Here is a 26,894-nt window from a genome sequence, read left to right as displayed (position 1 = left end):
TAAATTTCCCCATGAAATAAGCAGAAAAATTAGGTCAAAATAAAGGGAACTTTGACTTAAGCCATGTGTGAGGGTTTTTCTTTAAATTGAATTGTTCATAGTACTTCCAAATTAATTTCCTTCAGAAAATGTATTTAAGTGCCTGGTGTTCAAGTCTGGCTAGAATCCTTGAAAGACAGTGTATGTAAAGTGAGAGGCTACTTAAATTTCTATTCTCCTGTGTGCTTAGCAGTTTATTCATTAGTAAGAGAGATTCTAAGGTTCATTTATTATTCCACACAATTATAGCTCACCACAGTCATGCATCACTTAGCAATAGAAACATTTTCTGAGAAATGTGTTTCTAGGTGATTTTATTATTATGCCAAAGTCATAGAGAGATATTAAAAAAACAAAAAACAAAAAACATAGTACAGCCTTTGGGGACCAATGTCCTCTATGTGGTCAATCATTGAATGGAATGTCATTAAGTGATACATAACTGTTTAGTGTGGCATGACACACAAAATCTGTGGAAGAAAGATTCAGGATACACAGAATCTTCCCATACTCAATTCTGGTATGAAAACAAAGTTGAAACCATGGTGGGAAGATGTCTTACAAAATTCTTTGTGACTGCTATGTTGTTCTAGAAATCTGTGCTTTTGATAGTGAATTACCTGCGAACACAAAAAGCTGTCATGCGTGTGAGCCCCAACGTGCCACTCCAGAGCATTCTCCCAGCCATCTGTGCAAAGTGCGAGGTCAGTACTGAGCATGTGATCCTCCTGAGAGACAACGTCACCTGGGAGGAGCTGGAACTCTCCAAGTCCCTGAACGATCTGGGCATCAAGGAGCTCTACGCCTGGGACAATAAGCGAGGTGAGGAGTACCCTCAAAAGAATGACTGGACACCTCACTTCTCAGAGCTTCATGCTCTATACTGTATGATGGAGACTTACTGAATTTTCAGGCTACTTAAATTTTGTTCAAACCAAGAGGAAATGAACATAAAATGAATTGTTTGTTCCCCTTGACTGTAATTATGCCTCCCCAATCTCTAAATATGTCCTCTATTCCTTTCTCATATAAGCCTTAATAAGAGAAATAAAAGCAGAGAAAAGTAAAAAGAAAATTGGAGCTGAAAGCTAAAAATAAAACTACCCTGAAACCACATATAAACAATATTCTCTTGGTTTTCCTTTGCAGTTGCCTTTAACTACTCCCATTACCAAACATTGCTCATAATTGTCCAGTCCCACATTCACTTCCCTTTCATCTTCCCAATGGCAAAAATGTGTTTATTTGTTTTCTAAAATTCACCAAATTATAGTTCAGTTGGTCAATGCAACTCGTATGTTTCCTCACCATTAGTGCTAGAGGACATCTCACTCCTGGTATGAATTTGGTACCAGTCTGAGGTCACAGAGACCTGGATGAGCAGGGCTGCCAGAGAGGCTTGTGTTGGGACAAACACTGATATGTGTGGAGGCAGATTTCCCTGATTGACCGCAAAGATGATTGTATTATATAACTGTCACTGAAAAAAAAAAATCAATAGTCCTTGCCATTAGAATTATTAGAATGAAGAGCATAAAAGTTTTTATTTCGATGAGCCTCTCTTGATATCTGTTGCCTTTTTTGTCTATTCTGCAAATATGGAATAGGTTGGGTTTTTGAACTCTATACAAGGTTTTCAACAGTATTTTTTTTCAAATTCTTCCAATAAAAATTTATTCTTATTACCAAATTTACTGTGAAATCTGTGATCATAGTGGAAATTCCTTTACCCCCAAAATCTCCTCCTGGAGATTCTGCACCTCAGGTCTCACTTGATTCTGGGCCCCACACAGGGTTTTGACCTCAAGAGTAACATATCTGATGCTTTATCCAATATGTTTTAATAATAAGTACAAAATAATTTCTCATCTGCTCTGTGGGTCTGGATATAGCAGGTGTGACTGTCTGATTCTTTCAGTCCTGTTTAAATTTTCTGGAACTCTTTGGAAATAGAGGTTTTATTTGACAACCAAAAAAATAAATAAAAGAAGAAGAAAGAAAGAAAGAAAAAGAAATATTGACCCACATTATTTAAGTATGTGGAAGAAAAAGCCTTCTACAAATAAGTATTCCCATCAGATCTATGTATTGTATCTATCTGTTATGTCAGTCATCAGATATATTTTGAAAGGAAAACGTGGAACCTGTTACTGGGAAAGTTTTATCAAACTAACTTCCTTGTTAAGGATGGACTCGCGAAAGCAGCCAGTCAGTCACCTGGAGCTAGGAGCTAGGTGTTCAGTGGGGAAACCTCCTTAAGACTGGAGCCTGCTCTTTGGATCCCCACAGAGTGAGACACACAAGTGTACCCACTCTGGCTTTTCAAATTTGGACCCAGCAGCACTTGGGGAAAGAACTGTGCTCCAGTCCCTAAGTCCTTCTCTCCATTGTCTCAGGACCCCCTTAAGAGGCCTAATCCCTGAAATCCCAGCAGCCTCCCCAGAAGATAAAGGAACCATTTGATATGGCAGACGGACCTTTTCCAGTCCCACATTCACTTCCCTTTCATCTGGACCATGCTGCACCCTGTCAACTGTGAAATAGTTGGTTTTCATCCCTGCCAAATGCCTCCATCCGTTCTGGATGACTGTCAGATATTTGAGAAGTAAAGAGGACATTCTGCAGCAGGTTCCGGGAGCTCTCTCCTGTGCCCCATTTGGCTTATGTTCCTTCCCATGCCAGAAGCCTCTTGTGAAGGGGTGGGGGCCTCTGGCAAAATAGGTTGCTATGTAGAGTCCTTTCCTCTGGAATGCCTGTTGGTGAAGTTTGAAAAAAACAAAAACAAAACAGAAAACTTTACTGCCACCTACTTCCATGGTGACACTTAGCAGCCTTGTAGCTATGAGGCTCTGAATAGTCAAGGCCAGGAATACGGTTCTACTTGGCATTTGGCCTGCTACTGCTTGGGCAAGCACAGCCCCATAGAAGGATTATGAAGAACTGCGACCTTGGCCACGTGTTGCTGTCCCTCACTATCTTATTACCTGCTTTTTTCAGTTCTTCTCACCAAAACCCAGTCGGAACCTTCCTTGAGCCATCGAGGTACCATGAGCCAAGTGCTGCTCCCTTGCCCTGCCCTGTGCATGGCTCTGGGCCAGGGTGATGCATGAAGACTTCTATTTGCTGGACCTGAGGGAGGGGATGTGTGACTTCGGGTACCTCTAGAGGTGCCTGGTGGGGCTGAAATGAACTTGTGGTTTGGTTTATTGGCTTCTGCTTGGCTAGAAGAATATCCCTGTGTGCATTTGCTCTGTGGTTCTAATTGGTAAGGATTGAAGAAGGCCATTGCATAAAACAGGCCCTTTATGAACACAGAATTTCAGGGCAGAGTAGTAATGGTACCTATAGAAGAGGCACCATTTCTTACTTCTGCTTCTCCTTACCTGTGCTCACCTGTGTTTGTCTGCCTTCTACATCTATTCTGCCTGCTGTAGAATTTATGGCAGTGTGGATTTTGAAATTGAACATTTGCTGTCATAAACAATTACATAAATGGTCCAGATTTTTAGTTTTATGATACCTATTTCTTATAAATTATGTGCATATACACATGTGCACGCACACACAGACATGCACACACATACATTGAGATTTTAATGAATCTTTTGGACTGTACTCATATACACACAATCACACACTTATACACACTCACACATTCTCTCCAAAAGGTTCCTTGAAATTCCAATGAGCCCTATACAGGAGAAATTTCTGTCCATATTTTAAAAATTATTTAATAGAGTTTATTTATAGAAAAAAATTAATGAAAGAATATTTGGCATTGATCTGGACTCTCAGACTATGGGTGTGTTGTTTAACAGTGCTGCGGCCTGGGTCACCCTTCCTTTTCCTCATCTATTGTTTATCTACTCATACAGTACATGTGTTATAAATATACCCATTCTGACTTAAGAAGCACTATGTATGGGTAGTCCTTTTCAGCAGAAAATTCACATAATAAAGGCTTTGTCAGTTTTGAAGAATTTGATTTGGAACATAGACAAACCGCGAAGAGCAGAGGAGAATCAGAGGGCCATTGGTCTTATGATGGTGGCCACTACTTAGAACCTGTGCATCCCGAGAGCGCTTGTCTGGTCTTCCTCTTGCAGTCACTTCCTTGGTGACTTTTTTCTCATACCTGAACAACACTTTCACTTTCCCATTCTGGAAAAATGAATGGTTTGGATTAGCTGGTCTTTAAGGGCTCCTATGTCTCCCTCCATCCCTCTGTCCCCCTCAGTCCATCTGTATCATTTTTCAAAACCATTTTAATGCTTCAAAATATTACATGCTGCCTATGCATTAAGCATTACTGCCCCTAAGCTTTCATTAATTTATGTTACATTAAATGAGAGTAAATCAAAGCAATAAATCTCATGCTCAGATTGCCATAATTTCAGCCTTGGGCCCCAGGTCCCATATGTAGTTCTTCAGACCTGACTGTGTGTCAGTGATCAATCCCACACTGGCTACAGGAGGGCACCTGGGAAGTTTTGGCTGCTTCAGATCCTGTGAGAAAACCAAATGCTCAAACGGCTACTTCTGCAATGTCTGCCAAGTCACAGTGTCCTCACAGTAGGCTGCTATTTGTCCGAAGATGCCAAAGCCTGAGCTCTAAAAATAGATCATTGCTTTGGGACCAACTTCGAGCCCATCCAAGGCACTGCTGCCTCCACCTTTGCACCATGGCTGTGTGGAAAGTGCCTCTTGATCACACAGTGCTGGTGCCAGGGCCTCCGGAGCCTTCAGTATTTTAGGGGTGGTGGCTAACCAGGTTTGCTATCAGGTAGAGAAGAAAGAGGCTGGATTCTCTGGAAGTTTTGTAACTTGGTCTTTGGTTCTTGGGGTTGATGTAGTAGCCTCTGTGCTAGAAGCATGTTTCCTCTTGTGTTTACCAGCCAGGTGCTGTGATGTCAGCACTTTGTAATATCTGTGTTTATACTGCACAATTCTGCAGAAAGCATTGGTTATCAGCACACACATTAATGCATGCTATAGTTTGCATAGAGCTTTACTCTGTAGTATAGTGTATCTTAACCTTTATAATCATGCTTAACTGAGGGTTTGACTAACTGTGGAGTCTGTGTACGAGTGTGCATGCCTGGGCACTTGCATCATGACCGAGCAGGTCAGTCACTGGTTTGGATGTCATGTGACATGGAGGCAACTGACTGACCTGACCATAGATGCCTGTTGTAACTGAGGGCCCCAGACCTTGTGATGGAAAATCCAGCTTTTGTCACTTACACAATGATTTTTGTTTTGTGGGGGTAGACAGAATGATTTTGCTTTGTGTTGATGCAAATGTTACTAATTCATTGACGTTTGTGTCTTTTCCTGGTGGGGTTATGAAATCCCTCTTAGAAGGTGAAGTTGATTGACTTTGTCTTGTTTGGGTTAATATCTTGATAGTAATTCGAGAGGTCCCAGTCCAGATTTTTCCACTAGCGGATGGCGATCTGGCACCCCAGCATTAACAGTGGTATGGGGAAATTCACTTTCTGTCAAAGTTAATTACAAAGGCCTCCAGTGGAATGTCAGCAAATCCATGAATCATGGTGATCAATAGTCATGGTACTGATGTGTGCCAGACAATTATGTGACTCATCTCCAATCTGAAGATGAGGAAATTAAGACTTGAAGCAGTGAGGCAGATTATCCTATTATAGCCACCCCCCCATCCCTGTGCACTCATTCCCTTTTCCAACAGGTTTCAGGTGCAGTCCTTGCAGCTTGAGCATCCCCAAGAAGATGGCTAGTCCCTACTCCAGAGTTTCCAGTTGGGACTCTGTGGTGGGCTCAGAGGTGCCACCTTTCACAAGTTCCAGCAGCACTGATGCTGCCAGCCCCTCTGTTCTGGGAACTGCTTGTGGTGGTTGTTAGCTGCTTGACAAATCTGTGCTTCAGAATCACCATCTGGAACATGAGAAGGACCCAGTCTAGCTAACACCTCAAGAAAACACCAAGAAAGGGATGTGGGAGATTTAGAAATCATGAATTATTAAAAGAAGAAAAGGGGTTCCCTAGAAAATATAACTGAAAAGGAGGACATTCTGTCTGGGATGGAGGAAGGGAAGTATTGAGGTGTGGACCATGGAAGGTGTCATCATTATTTCATGAGCCACCTGTGTTCACATGGCTACTCTTCTATGTTCTGGAAATGAGAGTGGGATCTTTCAGCAGAAGGGAATTAGGTAGCATTTTTTGTTTACTGATAATTCCTAAAGCAGATGTTTTGCACAGATGTTGTAGTCCTTGGAGCTGTGCTGTCCACTCTGATAGTCATAATCCACACATGGCTGTGGGCACTTGATACGAAGCCAGTCAAGCTGAAAAGTGTAGCTTTCTGCACACTGCATTTTGAAAACTTAGCACTAAAATGAATGTAAAATATGTAATTCATAATTCTATATCAGTTGCATGAAAAATGATAATACTTTAGATAGGTTAAATATATTACTAAAATTAATTTCACCTTGTTCTTTTTGAGCAAGTATCAGAGAATGTATGTGGTTTACTTTATTTTTCTGTTGGATGACACTGCCTAGAGCTTGTAGATTCTTTGTTATTCTCAAAAAGGGTACAACCACATCCAGAGAAAAATGCCACCATGATCACTAAAGGACTTAAAGACGTTCTTTAAGACATTTAGGGATTTCAAAAATAGGACTGATGACTTTAAGGAGGCTCAATGCTTTGAAAAATATAGTTGACACTTTTATACAAATTAAAATAAAGTTCGAATAGAGGATTCATTTATTGAGATTTTTTTTTTTTTTTGGTGGGACCCTCGCCGGTGGCCAGGGATCGTACTGGCACTGCAGAGGCTGTGGGCAGCCTCGCAACCCTGCGCTTAACCGCTGTGCCACCAGGGGAGGCCCTGAGAATTTTTTAATGAAGTGTTTAATTTCATTTTATGTACCAAAAAATAATTTAATGATTTTTTTCTCCAGAAACCTTTAGAAAGCCATCACTTTGCAATGATGAGGCAGAAAAGGAGAAGAAAAAAATTCTGGGATTTTTCAAAGTTAATAAAAGAAGCAACAGTAAGGTAATTGTTTAGATATATGTTTGATTTTGTATTGTATAAAATTAGTTTTCTGAGATATTTGCACTTAAGCTATCTTGGAATTTTTCAAAATGTATTTAGGTAATGTTAATTCCTTCAGATCAAAGAGAACTTATCAATATACATCAAAATTATTGATTTGCTTCCAGTCTTAATTCCTAAAGCATTTCTCTTGGGTTATGGTGTATCCTCACCAGTATACTATGCTTCAGGTTAATAGGGCCTCCCTGTCCTGCTGGTATACGCAAAGCACCTGGTCTGTGTTTAAGCTCAGTGAAAACCCCCAGGATTGGTGAACCACCATTTTTTAAATCCTATTTATTAATAAAACTAATAACTTCTTTCAGGGCATCCCACCTACAAGTTTGACTGGGCTGTTCTCAATCCTATGGCTGGTTGGACATTTAGCACCAATCAGTTCATAGTCACACCTGATTGGCCCATTCTCTGAGCTGGGCACCAAATACGAAAAGGGGGAGTTGGAGCCTAAACTTATAGGGCAGGCAGGATCTGAGGAACCACAGCCTCAGTGGGATTAGAGGCTCTGCACCAGGTAGGCATTCAGTAGGGTGAGGATAATAACATACATGAGTGGAAAAAGCCTTCAGAAGCTACAAGCAGGCCACTTTGCAGAGAAGCATAGCCATTGTTGAATATGCACATTTACTAGTAATGTTAGATATTCTTGATTCTCCCAAAATGATTTGGGAATAAGCTGCTTGTTAGGTTAATTTTATTGGGCTTGTTGGTTTTTATGAAATAAATCTTAAAGTCATATTTTGCATACAAAAGCACAGAGTAATTTAAAGTCATAGTTAAGAGAGTAAAAGTCAAGATGTTTACCATGATTCATAAAATTTTCAAAACCATAATACCTTCTAATTACCAATAAAAGGAAAAATTTTTCCCTTTTATATTTGTCAAATAGTTACATTTTCCTAATATCTAATGTTTTCTTTTTGTTGGTATATGAGACTAAGAAAGATGAAACTGTTCTGATAGATGGTTGGCTTAAATGCTACCACTCAATTTGGAACTGTCCATAGTATTCAGCTTCTTAACTGATGTACGGAAGGGGGCTGGTATTGTCAGGACTTTGTCTGCTGCAGAGTCTGTATGTGTGCAATAGGCCCTACAAGAGCCTGTGGTGTTAGAACCCCATTCACCCAGGTTCACTGGTGAGCACACTGAAGCAGAGGTTAACCCCAGCCTTGCAGAGCTTCAGACTTGGGCTTTGTAGTTCCAGAGGTCACAGGACCCAGGAGTAAGGCTAGGGTCCAAAAGAAGCTCATAGCTGATCTAGTGCATATGTTTGTCCTTAGGAGGGTCTCAGAAACTCAGCTCATTTTTTAACCTTTCCTAGTACTTTGCTGATAGTTTTATGATTCTTTTTTCTTTACTCTGATAATATGTGCTTTACCCCATGTTTCCAGTGTCCTTTGAAGATCTGTGCTCAATGTGTCTCTTTTATGTCAGGTTCTTTGATACTTCTCCCTCTCATCATCCTTCCTCCACTTCTTTTCTCCCCTTAACACCCACTCTGTCACCATTCCATCTTCATGTGAAACACTTCTGTAAACAATGAAGTGAGATATTACTGTTTATCTTTTGTGGATAGGGACCGGTGAATTGTTTCTGTGTATACCCAATCAATGAGCATTGTGGTGGTAAACTGAAATTTAAAACTAGAAACCCTCAAAACCTAGTGAATTTATTGGTTTTCTGAGCTAGCTCTATCAGCTCAGGCTACTTTTTAACACTGCGTATTTTCGAATCAAAGAGATGTTCTGGGTAAAAAAAGAAAATCTCAATTTTCAAATTAGTGAGCACCTTGGATAGAGGCTGTTTGAGAACAGTTTTCACATCCCTAACCTGAGGAACATGATCATAATTTCAGTGCAAATTCTACTAGAAATGTGACTATGCTGGCATTTTTGCCTAATAATTGCTAAGGATGACTTCTTTGTTTGAACTGACTTTCACCTGGAGATGATCTAGTTGTGTGTGTGCTCTAGGTGGAACAGCTGGGTCTGTCAGGGGTGGACAGTGATGAGGACACCTCCAAGTCAGCCCTGGGCGAAAGCCTGAACGTGAGTATTGAAACCCAGCAGGGTCTTCTGCTGAAGGGGTGGAACTTACATTTTGCATGACTTTCCAGCTTAGTTGGTTTTTGCTTTTTTTGTTTTGATTTTCAACTTATACAGATACACAAAGCCAATACCTGGCTTCTTTTTAACTTGCCCACAGTACATTGGGAAAATATGTAGCATTTTAGTTTCTACTCTGCCCCAGTCAGCAAGATCAGGATTAACTGAAAGTTTACCCTCTAGAACTACTTCCAAAAATTCTCAAGAGCCTTGTAAACCCAGGCCTTCTTTCCCATGCCTATATCTGCCAGTTCTTAAACTCTTTAATTACACTTGGAACCTTTTAAAACTATCTTGTTCACACAGTACACAGTTGAATATAAAACATTTTCCATAATTTCAAATACTTGAAAGAAAATAATTCATAGCATATATCTTAAAATATTTCAATTTTAAATGTATCTGATAAAGTTTGATATGTACATCACTTCTTTAAAAGTACAAAGATAAATTCTTCTATAACAATAAGCAATTTTGCACTTGTGTTCTTTTTCTTGATTTTACATGTCTACGCTATACCATGTACAATTTTATTCTACTCCAGATACATTTTAGGGCCTCCCCTGGTGGTGCAGTGGTTGAGCGCTGGGCTGTGAAGCTGCCCACAGCCTCCACAGCACTGGTTCGATCCCAGCCACCAGCGAGGGTCCCACATGGCGCGACAGACCTCTCCTGCCACGCCCGCTGCTCCCCTCAGCAGTGTATTTTGTCAGTCTACCTGTTCTGTTCCTGGCTCTGGCTCTGGTGAATTCTCTCACCCTCCCACGCTTCTGACTATACCCACTGCTTGTATAAATAAATAAGTAAATCTTAAAAAAAAAAAAGATACATTTTATACTTGAATGTAATGTGATATATGTCTAAATTGATTTTCAAATTTCATTTCATCCTTAAGCTATAAGTAGGAAAATATTCATGTGCATCAAAATTTTTTATAATTGCAAAATAAAACAATATAAATGTGTTACAACTATTCATTTATAATTGCTAAGTATGAAAAATAAATTATTTTGGTAAAGGCATGTTTTAAGAAGGGGTAGTTTTTTCATTTATTTTATATGTCCATTAATGGCCATAACTTAGTGATAAAAATAGAAAAGCTTCAGTGTTATTTCAATTTCATTGATATAAGCCCCAAACCTCCAAGAAATTTCATTTATAAATAAGTACATGAGGATGGAAAAGTCCTGTGATAGTAGTGACTTTCAATTCTTCGAAGCCTTTCCAGTTATTCACATGCTGATCTATCAGAAATTATTTAGAATGGTCATTTATCTGTGTCTGGCTAGGTTCTCATTCAAATTGGTTTAATAGCCAAGATTTAGAAGCCATTTGACAGAGAAAGTGATTTGTTACTCAGTACAGTGAAATTATTGACTTCTGGCGAGGCATAAGAAAAGTTATCAAGATTTACCAATTAATAATCAACTCATTATTCATAAGCATTTTTTAAAATGATGTTTGAAGACATACTTCCTAAAAGAACAATGCAATGAAAACAGGTAAATATCAATAAGATAATAGAGGTAAAAAAGACTTAAATTACAAGGTGTCATATACATGTAAAGGAGTATTACGGTTAGGTCTGACATAGTTATTAAAATTATGTAAGTTGTTTCTAGATAATTAAAAAAGGCCAAAGTGATCAAATTGATACCACATTCTTATTTTTTTTTTGTTATAGTTTTCGGTATCTCAAGTTAGAATTCTGTGCTTCACAGCTATACTGATTCTACTAACATGGTGATCTGGGCTAAAAAATAGCAAAGCTAAAAAAAAAAAAATAGCAAAGCTCACCAATTTCTTTTCTTTTATTAGTATAATTGACATGTAAATTCATATTAGTTTTAGGTATACACTGCAATGATTTGACTTATGTATGAATTATGAAACAATTACTGTAATAATTTAATAAACATCCACCCAAAATGTATTTTTTTAAAAGATCCTTTCATTCATGCATGCAAGAACTGGGGTATAGGCCAGATATGTGGGAGGGTGAGAGGATTCACCAGTGGGCGAGACAGGAGAGTTATGCCGCGCCATGTGGGTAGCTCTTAGGCTGGATTGAACCCACGCTGCAGAGGCTGCAGACAGTTTCACTGTGCTGCACTCAACTGCCTGCTCCACCAGGGGAGGCCCCAAAATATAATTTTGTAATGATGAATGTCATAGGCATTTTCTAAACCTGGTATGTTATCAGTATGATTTGAAGAAATTGAAATATTGCCAGTTTTCATTCATTTTTGCTGAATGAAATTCATATAAACCTAAAAGGCAAAAGTGAGCCATTATTTTCCACGGAAAAAGCCAAGTCAAATTTACTTTTGCTTTAAAAAACTCTAATTATATTTTTTCTTATTTTGGCATATATGTAAACGTGTGATCTCATTTCTGCATATAATAGTATCAGTGTTGAGATGTTGTCAATTCTTCACACATCACTTTAAAAACATGAATTGCCCTGGACTTAATGCAGTTTTTCCCTTTTAATGACTATATTTTATTGCTCTGTGAAAATTAGATCTGACACTGTATAACAACCAGATCTTGTTGGTGAATAAGAACAATTCCAATTTGAAGAACAATTTAATGTATGGTGGGAATGAATACTGCTCTTGAGTCCAGGTGGCCATAGAATCGCTGTGACTCCTCCCATCTGAACCCCAAAAACCTGAGTTAAATCTTGTAATGGTTTAAAAAAAGTTCAGTTGTAATCTTAAATAAGTCTTACTCTACCATAACCACATTGGTGATACTGGGGACAAATCCACAAAAATATCAGTGAAGTTTATGTCATGGAGTGAGTGTTTTGCCTGTGTTTTCTTTTATGTATTTTATCATTTCAGGTCTTACCTTCAAGTCTTTTATCCATTTTGAGTTGATTTTCGTGTGGTGCAAGATAGTGTTATTGCTTTATTCTTTTGCATGTGGCAGTCCAATTTTCCCAACACCATTTATTGAAGAAGCTTTTCTTCTTCTACAGTACATGTATTCCTCTTTTATCATACATTAACTATCCATATATGTGTGGGTTTACTTCTGGGCTCTCAACTCTCTTCCATTTGTTTTTGTATCTGTTTTTGTTCCAGGATATTGCTGTTTTAATTATTATGACTTTATAGTATAGTAAGACTTGAAATATTGATGTAGTAAGGAAATCATTGATAAATTTGACAAGGGAAAAAAGCTTTCTAGAATTATAAAAGAAAAATAAAAATATTATAGGTAAAGTAAAATTCCAAATGACAAATGTAGGAGGAAGTCTTTTGGAAATAGAAATAGACAACTTGGTCTATATAGATATGAATAGAAAGCACACAGGAAAAGAAATGAAAGAGGTACATAAATAAATGAAAAATGCTCAGATTTACTAGTAATTTATAATGAGAAATATAGATTAGGCCTACAATGAACTTCCATTTATCATACATTCTATTTGCAAAAATTTGTTAAAAATTTTGTCACTATACACTATTGTCCAAGTTATTAGACTCTCATATGCATTGCTGAGCAGAATGCAAAATACTACCAATAGGTATGGTGGGGATTTGGCAGTATCTACCCATATTATATATGTATTTATTCTTTAACCCCCAAATCCTGCTTTCCGAAATCTAACTCAAAAGCCCACTGGCATAAATATAAATGATACATGTGCAAAGCTGTTTATTGCCATATTATTTATATTAGCAAGTGATGGAAGAAACCCAAATGCCCCTCAGTAGGGGGTTGTTAGGATAAGTTTGGGTATATCCAATAGGGAAAGAGGAAGACTGGCATATACTCACACAGACTGCCCTCTAGGAAGAAATTTTTTCATTATTTAAAATTAATTGTGAAGGCATCAAACTAGAAATAAACCATAAAAAGAAGGCAAGGAACTCTACTACCTCATGGAGATTGAAAACCACACTACTGGAAGACCACTGGACTAATGAGGAAATCAAAGAAGAAATTAAAAAAAATTTTGAATTGAATGACAAGGAGGAAACCAATTTCCTAAATTATGGGATGCAGCAAAAGCAGTAATAAGAGGAAAATATATAGCAATAGAGGCTCACATCAAGAAACAAGAAAGAAATAAAAAAAACAACCTAATCTCAAAGCTCAATGAACAAGAAAAAGAACGACAAAAAAAAAAAAAAACCAAAACCAGTAGAAGAAAAGAAATAATAAAAACCAAAGCAGAAATAAATGAAATTGAAACTAAAAAAAAATCCAAAAGATCAATGAAACCAAAAGCTGGTTCTTTGAAAAAATAAATAAAATAGACAAACCCCTAGCCAGGCTCACAAAGGAAAAATGGGAGAAAGCACAAATAAACAGGATCACAAATGAAAGAGGAGAAATCACAATGGACAAAGCAGAAGTAAAAACAATAATCAGAAACTACTATGAACAGCTATATGGAAACAAGTTCAACAAACTAGAGGAGATAGACAAATTCCTACAACTCCACGGTCACCCAAAGCTAGATAAAGAAGAAATAGACCAGTTACAAGCAGCGAAATTGAAATGGTAATCAAAAACCTCCCCAGAAACAAAAGCCCAGGACCTGATGGATTTACAAATGAATTCTACCAAACACTCAGAAAGGAATTAGTGCCTATCCTTCACAAACTCTTCCAAAAAATTGAGAAGGAAGGGATAATACCAAACACGTTGTATGAAGCCAACATTACACTAATACCAAAACCGAACAAGGACAACACAAAAAAAGAAAACTACAGGCCAATCTCCCTAATGAACACTGATGCAAAAATCCTCAATAAAATTTTAGCTATCAGAATCCAACAATGTATCCATAAGATAATTCACCACGACCAGGTAGGATTCATGCCAGGGACACAAGGATGGTTGAACATCTGAAAATCAATCAACGTTATCCAACACATCAACAAAAACAAATATAAAAACTTTATGATAATATCAATAGATGCCGAGAAAGCTTTCGACAAAGTGCGACACCCATTCATGATAAAAGCCCTTGAAATTCTTGGGATACAAGGAACATACCTCAACATCATAAAGGCCATCTATGACAAGCCAACATCCAGTATCATTCTCAATGGTGAAAAGCTGAAAGCATTTCCATTAAGATCTGGAACAAGACAACGATGTCCACTCTCACCACTGCTTTTCAATATAATAGTGGATGTCCTAGCCAGAGCAATAATACAAGAGAAAGACATACAAGGAATCCAAATAGGCAAGGAAGAAGTCAAGCTATCAATATTTGCAGATGATATGATAATATACATAGAGAACCCCAAAAACTCCACAGAAAAACTAATTCAACTAATCAATCAGTTTAGTAAAGTGGCAGGATACAAAATCAACACACAAAAATAAGTAGCCTTCCTATACACAAACAACCAATCTGAAGAAGAAGAAATAAAAAAAAAATCCCTTTTATTATCAAAACAAAAAAAAAATCAAATACTTGGGAATAAATCTAACAAAAGAGGTAAAGGACCTATAAAAAGAAAACTGTAAAACACTGTTAAAAGAAATAGAAGAAGACACAAAGAAATGGAAAGACATCCGCTGCTCATGGATTTTGGAGAATTAACATTATTAAAATGGCCATCCTACCAAAAGCAATATACAGATTCAACGCTATTCCAATAAAAATTTCAGTGACATTCTTCAAAGAAATAGAACAATGATTGATGAAATTCATATGGAATCACCAAAAACCCCAAATATCCAAAGATCTCCTGAAAAAAAAAAAAAAGGGAATGGAGGCATCACACTCTCAGACTTCAAACTATACTACAAAGCCATAATCATCAAAACTGCATGGTATTGGAACAAGAACAGACACACGGACCAATGGAACCAAATAGAAAACCCAGAAATAAACCCACAAATTTATGGTAAACTAATCTTTGACAAAGGAGCAAAGAATATGCACTGGAGCAAAGAAAATTTGTTCAATAAATGTTGCTGAGGAGAACTGGGTCACTACATGCAAAAGAATGAAGCTCGACTGCTACCTCACACAATACACAAAAAACAACTCAAAATGAATTAATACATAGAAGGAAATATAGGCGAAACACTACATGACATGCACATCAAAGACATCTTTACAGCCACATCACCCAATGCAGTGATAGTGAAGGCAAAGATAAACAGCTGGGACTACATCAAATTAAAGAGCTTCTGCACAGCAAAAGAGACAATAACAAAAACAAACAGAAACCCCACCGACTGGGAGAACATTTTTGCACACAACACTAATGATAAAGGACTGATCACAAAAATCTACAAAGAGCTGATGAGACTCAAAAAAAACAAAGAAAATAATCCAGTCAAAAAATGGGCAGAAGAGCTAAAAAGAAACTTCTCTGAAGAGAAAATGCAAATGACCAACAGGAATATGAAAAATGTTCAACATCACTTGTAATCAGGGAAATGCAAATCAAAACTACAATGAGATACCATCTTACCCCAGTGAGAATTGCACATATTAAAAAAACTAGCAACAACACATGTTGGTGAGGTTGTGGAGAAAAAGGAACTCTCCTGCACTGCTGGTGGGAGTGCAAAATGGTTCAATCACTATGGAGAGCTGTGTGGAGATTTCTTGACCTACTAAACATAGAGCTTCCATATGAACCAGCAATTCCACTCCTAGGTATTTACCCAAATGACATAGAAACAGTAATTCCAAAGAGCACCTGCCTGCGCCCCTATGTTTATAGCAGCACTATTTACAGTAGCTAAGATATGGAAACCACCCAAATGCCCAAAAATAGATGACTGGATCAAGAAGATGTGGTACATATACACAATGGAATACTACTCAGCAATCAAAAAAGATAAACACATGCAGTTTGCAGCAACATGGATGGAGCTAGAAGGGATCATGCTCAGCGAAATAAATCAGAAAGAAAAAGAAAAATACCAAATGGTCTCACTCATAGCAGGAATTTAGAAAACCTATATAAGAGACCAGGAAAAAGACTAATCAGTGCAAAGTAATAATCAAAATCAACAAGCATCTATAAATCAGAGACACACTATGGGAGGGGGATTAGAGAGGGGCAGGGAGAGGAAGAACTAGAGTCAAAATAAGGGGGGAGGGGATGCAATTGTATGGGGAATATAACCAAAATGAAAATGCATACATTGTACAAAGATGAAAAATGATGTACAAATTATATAAAATAAAATATTAAAAAAATTAAATTAAATTAATTGTGACTTCTATTGCAAGTTGAAGTCAATAAAGAAGCTGAAATATGGTGGATTAAGTATTGACTTGGAAATAAGAATTGACTGATTTTGAAGCCCTAGGGAAGGACATGAAGCCTCTGGAAGAAGAGAGATTGTTAGTCTGATTAAGGTGAAAGCAGGCTTTGAGACTTGGATGTTCACTCCCTGGGCAGCAAAGAGAACCTGTCCATCTCTACTGTCCTCATGCGTATGTAATGGGCAAAAACTACCCACTTAGCCTGATCATTTAAGAGTTAGCAATAGTGCTAACCTGACACCTTTAGGCAGCATACCGGTATTTTGTTAGAAAGTGTGTAGATACTAATGTTTGTTATTGATATTTTTCCTTGAGAAAATGTAAGTGGTTTATTTTATCTATAATCTGAAGAGTCTGAAGAGAATAATTTGCATTGCAAATATTTTACTCTAATGCAGGTGGTCAGAATAATCAGATCTCCCTTGAAAAGCTAATTTCCTGTATACTAAAGTTTACTCCATTCCAAATTATATATTTGTTCTCTTAAAGAGAACATGAATCATAATAAATGTAATTCTTCCCAAATAATTTCAAGCAATTTTCCTGGAATTTTGCATTTTCCAGGAAACTCACATCTGTTTCTGTATAGAGCATACAGCTCCCTCACACCACAGCTCTGGACCTTGAGGTATCAGGAATGTGTGTGTGGATGTGGCTATTAGCAGGGTAGGAATGGATTTCAGGCCTTTGCCTTATCCTGGGCTCTCTTTCCAGCTCATGTAAATAGCAGTGATACACGTGCATGTTGATGGATCAAGGGAACCATCAACTTAACTGACTTAACTTGTAATTCAGAATACAAAAATGCCACAATGGTATGATAATGTGGAAATCTTCTGGGTAGGAGTAAAGTGATGCCAGTTCTAATTCTGGTTCTGTTATTGAACATTGGGCAAGTCATAAATGGCAGAAATAATTACTTTTTTATGGCCCTCTTCCTTTGGTTACAAAAAAATTAAATTTCTATAAATTTGACCAATTCGAGGTTTATCAACATGAATTATATTACTTCTAATTGCATTGTTTATTAACATAAAGTTAAAAAGCCTTCTGATGTATGATTTTAATCATCATGACCTCAAAACCAAATTAAAAACCATCTGGGGCCAGGGCCTCCCCTGGTGGCGCAGGCAGTTGAGCGCAGTGCTGTGAAGCTGTCCACAACCTCTGCAGCACTGGTTTGATCCTGGCCATCCAGCGAAGGTCCAACATGGTGAGGCAGACCTCTCCTGTCGCGCCCGCTGCTCCCCTCAGCAGTGTATTTCCTCAGTCTGCCTATTCTGTTCCCCGCTCTGTCTGGTGAATCCTCTCGCTCTCCTGCACATCTGGCCTGTACCCCGGTTCTTGTATAAATAAACAAACAAACAAACAAATAAATAAATATTTAAAAAAAGAAAATGATCTGGGGCCATTTTTATGTTTACTCCATTAATGCTGTTACAGAAATACAGTGAGTCCTCACTTAATGTTATAGATAGGTTCTTGGAAACTACAACTCTAAGAAGAAACAATGTAGAGTGAAATCAGTTTGAAATGATAGAAATAGGGACCTCCCCTGGTGGCGCAGGTGGTTGAGCACAGCTCTGTGAAGCTGTCTGCAGCTTCTGCAGGCTGGTTCAATCCTGGCCGGCCGGCCAGGGTCCCACATGGTGCGGCAGACCTCCCTTGTCTCACCCGCTGCTCCTCTCAGCAGTGTATTTTGACAGTCTGCCTGTTCTGTTCCCCACTCTGTCTCTGGTGAATCCTCTCACCCTCCTGCGAATCTAGCCTGTACCCCGGTTCTTCATAAATAAATAAATAAATCTTTAAAAAAATAGAAGAAAGAAATGATAGAAATAGCATATTTTGGGACACAAAATATCACCAAACTTCTAAATAAAGATCTAAAGCATTTCTAATATTTAACAATCATTTGTTTTCATTCATTCATTTTCCACCCTGTTTATTACAATAAAGGATTGAGGGTGGGCTGGTGCCTATCCCATCAGCTCAGGACCAAGACAGGAACCAACCCTGGACACCAGAGAGACATGCTAATCAACCTCATGGGTACATGTTTAGAATGTGGAAAGAAATCGGAGTACCTGGAGAGAATCCACATAGACATGAGAACATGCACATATATTTCACACAGTGACTCCAGCACACCAATTCTTTTGCTTTTTTTCCCCTTCTCATCAGTGTTGTAACAAAAATGATACTGATTGCAAGGATGTTAGTGGAGGACTTGCCTCTATTAAATCACCAGAATGTTTGTTTCTCATACATGGAAGGATCATTTGCTGTGCTTTGAAGTGATTGTCATGTCCAATGCCCTAATAAGTTTCTGAATCCAGGTTGAAATATGCTCAAAGAGTAGGCTGACCCTGAGGGAGGTGGCTATAGTGCTGGGGCCCTGCTCTTAAGAGCCCCAAAGTTTATAGGGTTATCTTCCAGTAAAATATTTTTTGAAAAGTTATTGGAACTAAGTTTTCAGAGAAAATTCTATAATTTTAGCTGCCCTAAGTCCCATGTTTATAAGAGATCCTATATTTCTACTGAGCATTCATGGGCCTGTTGAGAATCCTGTCTTTTGGATCATTTATTTCCAAGTTCTCCCTGTAAGTATATGTTGAGTCAGTTCTGCCACAAGGGGTCAGTATTTTCACAAGCAGCACTAAGCTCCATCAGCCTGTTTTGCTAAAATAAGCTGTTTCGGGAGGTTTTGCACGTTGAGAACAGAAAAATATATCTGAAGGCTGATCCCCTTGTTTTTAATGTAGAATTAATTTTTGTATAAATCAATTTTGACAAAATGTTTTAGAAGTTTAACATACCTTTCACAAGTACTTTATATTCATTAAGGTTTAACATTATATAATAAAAAGGACGTGGAAAGTTTTGAAAGTGGAGTTGGAGAATTACATAGATTATGCCTGTAATCTAACACAATTTCTTTTCACTTTGAGCATTCTCTATAATCTACATAGTTGAGTATTTTCTTTTTCCTTTTTTTTTTTTAAAGATTTATTTATTTATGCAAGCACTGGGTACAGTCAGAAGTGTGGGAGGGTGAGAGAATTCACCAGAGCCAGAGCAGGGAACAGAACAGGCAGACTAACAAAATACACTGCTGAGGGGAGCAGCGGGCATGGCAGGAGAGGTCTGTGTGCCATGTGGGACCCTCACCAGCGGCCGGAGATTGAACTGGTGCTGCAGAGGCTGCAGGCAGCTTCGCAGCCCAGTGCTCAGCCACTCTGTCAACAGGGGAGGCCCATAGTTGTGTATTTTTATTTAGTACCATGTCAGCTGCAATTTACTTTGGTACGATATTGTCTCAAAAATTTTTAGGTTGTGTAATCTTTTGTTAGGAGAGAAACTCATAACTTCTGTTTGCTTGAATTTGGACTGATTTTAGCACATTCGAATCTGTTACCCATCTTCCCATTTTCTTATGGATACAGTGGGTATATATGTGATCATCACCCAAAAGGTGATGAGATGGCATTGGTGCCATAAATGGCAGTGAAACAGGGGTGTGTGATTATGTAGTTTAGTACTCTATAAATCTGCATCACTGTCAATTTTTTTTGTCTGGTCCTGTAAATAATGTAAGGGTCATCTTTGTCCCAAAAGCCCTTACTCATTTTGGAAGTTTTCTTTGAGGGAAATTTACAAAGGGAGTCAAAGGGGAAGAAAATTTTTGGCTTTCAAGACAATATGTGTTGCCACACTGTTTCCCTAAAGGATGTGCAAACAGCAACAAATAGCAGTTCCATTGTGGCCACTCAGTTTTCTATTTGTAGACCATTGCATTATATATAAAACTCTTATCAAGTGGTGAAAGGAAACAAATCTTAACATGGAACTTAGAAAATCTGTCCTTACTTTCTTTGCATACCTGTTTGCCCACTTAAAGTAGTTTATTTCAGGCATTCACACAACACTGTCTAATGCATCTGGAAACTCTCAGAGGGAGATTTGTGTTTGAAAGCTTCAGTGAATATTTTGCCCCAAAGCACTTGCTTCTTAGCCTGGGAAGAGCCTGAAAAGTTGATTGACAGTGGCAATACTTGGTTCTCAAAGTGAGAAGTAGAAATGTAGAGTTTTCACCTCTTGGCTGAATCTAGTGTTTGTAGGTATGTGGGGTTGAAAATTTCTTTCAAAATACTAATTTTCCTTATGTTCTCTTAAAACATTTATAACTATTTCTTTCTAAAGTTTATTTATTTTATGAGTCTCGCTGGCTCTTAGAAGCTCATTGGCTGTAGGTTGGTTAAATGAGTTTGAGAGAGTGGCATTTAATTTGCTTTGGAAACTAGGGGGCAGTGAGGAGCAGAGTGCTCTGTTCTTCAGTGCCTCTACCTGTCTCAGATAATGACAGTGGTGAAGGCCCAAATTTTGGGGTCCCCTTAGATTTTTCCGTTCTTACATACTCCACCTGCACTGTATCTTCAGATCCTATATGCCGCCATCAGAATACACCTGCAGTCTCACTGCTCTCCCCCACCTGGGATCTCTGACCCTACAGGCCTCCTGGCAGCCTTATTTTTTCAACTTCTTTCTGGATTTATTACTTTGGAGCCAACCTTATTAACTGAGCAAACCAGGGTTCCATCCTGTGTCCAAGCTTGGAGCTCCAAGCTCCCTACCTCCGTGTTTGTAGACACCGTTTTCTGTCGTCTCTATCTAGATTTGAGGCTGGAGCTGCCTGCATGGTGGAGTTGATCGAGTTGATCGTTGAGTCCTGGTTACCTACCCAACCTCCAGCTATATCTCTGGCAGGTGTCTGAGCTGTGTTTGATGCCCAGCTGTGCTGTTCCTGGCAATCTCATGAGCCCTCCATGTAAACAGTCAGAGACGGACTCCTATTTAAAAGGAATCTTTATCACTCTAGGGCAAGTATGCAGGTTCACTGTTGATATGGGCACATGGATAAAGAGAGTCCCGGAGCCCTTGGTGGATTTTCATAGGCCTTTATTGTTGAACCAAGTACACAGCTAGACCAGGCAGGGAGGCTGGCATGCAAGGAGGCAGGCAAGGGGGCTGGACAAAGCGGCTGCCTGCCTTCCAGCCCCAGCCTCTCTCTGGCATTCTCCCTCTTAATCTCATGCCATCGAGTCATGGTTTTGTAGTTCCTCGTTGTTTCTTGTAGTTGCACTCTTGCCTCAGAATGATGCTACCCTTTTATCCCTCACCTCCTGTAGGCCGTTACACGTGTGTACACCCTGACTCTTTGGACCCAGATGTCCACAGTCATAGATGCGTGTGCCCTGTGCCCACACCCCTTGGCCCCAGGCATCTATGCATCCTAGGAGGAGTGAAAGATTACAGGTGGCAACATAGAGGCTGGTGGGGGGGAGAGTGGAAAAATGGCTGATAGCGTATTTACCCTACAATTACTGGTTGTCCTTTGGTCTCCAAGCTCTGTGTTTTCTTTTCCAGTTTCTCCTCATGGTACTGGTCCAGGTGGGCAGTATGGTTGGGACTGCTGTGCATGTAGCATCCAGTGTCTTCCTCCTGTTGTACCCCAGACAAGGTCCCAAAGCCAGGCCAGAATTTTTCTCTTGTAGTCTGTGCCTGCCACAATTACACATGTATTCTTTGGCTGCTGCTTGAGGTAACACCTGTCCTCTGGGGTGACTCTCTCACCTAGGATACTCTGGACACATCTGGTCTATTGTCTTTTCTCCTTTAGTCAGCTTAGCCTTGACACTCTCGGCCAATGTTGTCATGTTCTCTTGATTTGTCTATCTTAAATTTGTGTCCTGTCCATTCATATCCCTTCTTTTTTCTTCCTATTGGGTCATTTTTCTGGTCCCGGACTCCCTGGTGATCAAGGTGGGGCTCTAACATTCCTCCCTCTGTGGGCTTGGCCTCCATTCTTTCTTTATTATTTTTTTATAGATTTTTTAAAGATTTATTTTATTTTATTTTATTTTATTTATTTATACAAGCACTGGGTACAGTCAGAAGTGCGGGAGGGTGAGAGAATTCACCAGAGCCAGAGCAGGGAGCAGAGCAGGCAGAAGGACCGAAGTACACTGCTGAGGGGAGCAGCGGGCGGCAGGAGAGGTCTGCGCGCCATGTGGGACCCTCCTCCGGTGGCCGGGGAGCAGCCAGGGATTGAACTGGCGCTGCAGAGGCTGCGGGCAGCTTCGCAACCCAACGCTCAACCACTGCGCCACCAGGGAGTTGGCCTCCATTCTTTAAACATAAACCCCACCTTAATAGTTTCTTGTCCTTTGTAAAATTTTTGTATAATTTCAATTCATAGACAATTGCAAGATAAAATGAAGTCATGTATCAACCATCCACAATTCACAAATGTTCATGCTCTGTCAACATTCAGCAATTTTTTGCTATCATTTTGTTAGTTTCTTTTTTTTTTAAAGATTTATTTATACAAGCACTGGGTACAGTCAGAAGCACGGGAGGGTGAGAGAATTCACCAGAGCCAGAGCGGGGAGCAGAGCAGGCAGAAGGACCGAAGCACACTGCTGAGGGGAGCAGCGGGCAGCAGGAGAGGTCTGCACGCCATGTGGGACCCTCCTCCGGTGGCCGGGGAGCAGCCGGGGATCAAACCAGCACTGCAGAGGCTGCGGGCAGCTTCGTAACCCAGCACTCAACCGCCGCGCCACCAGGGAGGCCCCCTATCATTTTTTTAATTTCTAAGAAATATATCAAACACAGGTGAAGTGGCCTTTATTCTTAATGTATGCAATTCCTTTCTCTTTCCCCTGGCATCATAACCCTTTGGAAAGTTTTATATTTTAACAAATACAGTAAATAAATATGTGTCCGTAAGTAATGCTCCAAAAGCAAAAGAGTATTTTTGTAAATTTTAACAATGTATCTAATTATTTGTTCAGACAAATCTGAATCTTGTCTCCTAGAATAAGAACAGTTAATGTTGGAGGGAAAAATAGATAAGGAAAGAAAGCAGAGAGCAGGGAAGGGGTGAAGGAAGGGGAGGGGAAGGAAGAACACAACAAAAACATTCCTCTAAAATAGCCAGTCACACAGTGATGCCTCTCTTCTCGAACCCTGACCCAGTGCCCCTCACTGGATTAACTTTCACTGGCTCTGTGCTATAGGAGACACAGCCGCTCAAGGGATCTTTGGGAGCCACCAGAGAACCAGGCCAAGTCCTGCATTCAGAATGCACGGAAAGTTCTAATGCATTGGTCAGGTCAGTGGGGATCACAGATCAGGGGACTCAGGGCCCCCTCTGGGAGAAGATGAGGATGATTTGCACAGAGAGGGGTGCTCAGCTATATGAGATGCCAATGTCTCTGCTGTCCTCTGGAGGTCCTGTTAAGTGGGTATGCTGCCAGCAGAGGGGACGAGCAACGCAGGATGGATGCTCCTGGTGATTGCCCTTGGAGAGTGTGTGTGCATGTGAGGGCATGAATCTCACTTAGAAATATATCCAGAAATAAACCACACAAATAATTGACTGTCCTCAGTATCTGAGGTAAGGGAGTGAGCTTCCCTTTCATCTCATGATCAGAATGATGCCCATGTTTGCGTGGCTGAGGATCTGGCTGCCCAGATGATAGGCTCTGGAGCTATAATTACATCATAAGCATAACTCCTTTGAACCATGGGCTCTAATAAAGGCTGGTACTTACCTGTTTCATTTCCTGCCATGGAGTCCTGGTGAACCTGACATATCCTTTTGGGAGGGACACTGAAACCCACTGTCAGGTCGGGTATTTCAGACATTTTGGCACTGAGTATCAGACTGAGATAGTTTGATAAACTTGGACAGTAACTACTGCTTGGATATTCTGAAGAGATTGAAAAAAATAGAAGATGTAAAAACAAAGAAATGAAAAGGTAAGAAAGGAATAACAGCTTCCCGGTTTGAAATATATGTGCACACATACATACAGAGATGTATTTTTATAGCGTGAATATTTTTGCATATGTATATATATTATATAGTGTGTGTCTATGTGTGTGTGTGTTACATGTATATATGTGAATATATATATGGTTAGAGGTATTTTGTTTTATAAGAGTATGTCTTTTCTAATATGTGATATTTCCCAAGTAGATTGTCTTTGATACTTGTTTTCTTTTCACTTAACTACTCTCTCTTATTTTCTGTGGATGAATTTCTAGCTTTACAACAAAGATTATAAACAAATCATAAATGCAGATAGTTATAAGCATATTCCTATGAAAGTATAGTGACTTACAGATTTTCATTTGCATTTGAATTTCTGTTGGCATTGCTGTCTTGGTGTGATGTGAATCCTATGTAGCATGGAGACTGCAGCAGTGGATGTTTGCATGTTTATAACTCATGACCCAGGTACTCCTCCATATGAATCATAGTGATGGAACCTAGAGCAGAATTTACACATTCATGTATATAACAGATATTACTTAGAAGATATAATATTCCTCAATTTAGGTTCTATTACATCAAATGCTTACTGACATTGATGTCACTGTGTTCAACACATATTATGCCTTAAGAATCTGGCTTTTGCATTTGCTTTAATTTATGGGGAAGATGGCAGAAATTGTAGAAATGAAATAAAAAATGCATCTGATCTGGAAGTCTTTGTGTTACCAGGTAAAGCTAACTATCTAAAATTTTCTAAAACATACTATATTACTCTGTCAATGAGTCATAACATTCTTTCTAGCAATTACAATTTATTTGCCTATCCCAAAGTCATACATACCAATTATTTAGAGGTTATCTTCTATGTTCAGCAACCTGGTTTTGTCGAAATAATGGTGTCAAGGGATAGCATGAAGGGGAAATGACTTTAAACTCTATGAGCCAAGAGCCACTTTTTTTTTTTTTTGCCATGATTGTAACCCTAGTATTAAAGCAGGAATCAGGAAGAGAGAGCTAAGCTATTATCCATTAAGTGTGTGCATGCCATTTTCAGAAAATAGAAATTAATTTTTTATTCAATTTCTATTTCTGTTGTATAGCATTTAGTACAGGCAAGGTTAGGTTACACATAGGAGAGAGCATAGTGATTAATGCTAAAGCTTATATCCCTGTTGCCAAACATATTAAATGCAAACATTCAAACAGAGACTTTGAGTAATGATTCCTTCGTTGGAAGGGGACCAGTAGTAAGAATTTTAGAATAAAAGTTGCTCTAAAATTCCTCTGTGTGTTTTGGGAATTGTTAATGCCACCATCTCCTTGGAATTCTAGCTACATTAGGACAAGGATTGGGGAGCTCTGGCCACCTTTTCAAATGCCTGCTATTTGGAAGACCATAGCCAAACCCTGTCCTGTAATAAGTCTCATTGGCATCAGAGTGGAGGGCGCTGAGCCCCATGTGTGGTACTAGAGCAGGAGCAAGTGAGAGAAAACTTCATATTAATGTTTTCAGTTCTGCAGCAGCACTTAGAATTATGTCAAAGAAAGAAAGATTGGATTTTTCTGGACATTAAGTAGTTCTCAACATTGCCCCTGACAAAGTCCTCAGTCTTCTTATGTGTCTGCTTCTGCTCTGCTCCATTCATTGGTGATAAAGAGAGAAAAGGCTCAAAGGAAATGGCTTGAGTTCAAATTAACTAGTTGTTAACCATTTTGCTTATTGACTTTGTTAAAAAAAAATGTCAGCTTATATATGAGAGTTTAGGGGCCTCCCTAGTGGCTCAAGGGGTTAAGACATAACCTATGAAGCTATCTGCCACCACTGCAGCACAAGTTCGATCCCTGGCCAGGGAGCTACCCACATGGTGCAGCAGACCTCTCCTGTCTCGCCCGCTGCTTCCCCTCAGCAGTGTATTTCGGTCAATCTGCCTATTCTGTTCCCCACTCTGTCTCTGGTGAATCCTCCACCCTCCATATCTCTGGCCTGTACCCCAGTTCTTGTATGCATAAATAAATAAATCTTTAAAAAATATGAGAGTTTAGACAATTGAACTTGCTATAACATGAAGCAAACAGGAAATCTTCAGCAATTTTTATTTAATAACATTAAATGCATTGACTTTTTCAGTGACAAAATTACTGAAAATGATAGTTTATTAATAAATATTATTAAGTTAATTTTAATGTAAATTTTCAATTAGTAAATAAATTATAATACAGGTGAGTAATAATGAAATTAAAATAATTCAATGATGAAGTACTATACAAGTAAGTTTGGGGAGAGTATGTTTACATTTGATTTAGCATAAGAGTATTTATGGTTCCCTGTTTTTATTCTTGAAAATTATTTGCCAAGTATCCTGTTACTATATATTATCACCCATAGTAATTGACAGCAATAAAGCAAAATTAGCAGTAATATATTATTAAGAAGCAAGAATGGCAACACTTGAAAACTTAAGTCAGCTTAGGCTTACTGTTAGCAGTGTGCTAATACAAAATTAGGGAAACCAAATAAGACATCAGTGTAAAAAAAAT

General features: G+C 38.9%; 1 protein-coding gene across 1 annotated transcript in view; it reads left to right on the top strand.

Moving 5' to 3' along the window:
- The window catches only part of COBL (cordon-bleu WH2 repeat protein), a 205,408-nt gene that overhangs the window by 24,137 nt on the left and 154,377 nt on the right, over positions 1 to 26,894 (top strand). The window contains exons 4-6 of the mRNA XM_054695880.1: positions 633 to 861; positions 6,990 to 7,087; positions 9,121 to 9,195. Coding sequence (XP_054551855.1) covers positions 633 to 861; positions 6,990 to 7,087; positions 9,121 to 9,195 — 402 coding nt within the window. The remainder of the gene's footprint in view (positions 1 to 632; positions 862 to 6,989; positions 7,088 to 9,120; positions 9,196 to 26,894) is intronic.

This window comes from Talpa occidentalis, unplaced genomic scaffold (genome assembly GCF_014898055.3).
Source record: "Talpa occidentalis isolate TD23 unplaced genomic scaffold, MPIMG_talOcc4v2.1 talOcc4.10, whole genome shotgun sequence".
Classification (NCBI taxonomy): domain Eukaryota; kingdom Metazoa; phylum Chordata; class Mammalia; order Eulipotyphla; family Talpidae; genus Talpa; species Talpa occidentalis.
This window is presented reverse-complemented; position numbering and strand designations above follow the sequence as displayed.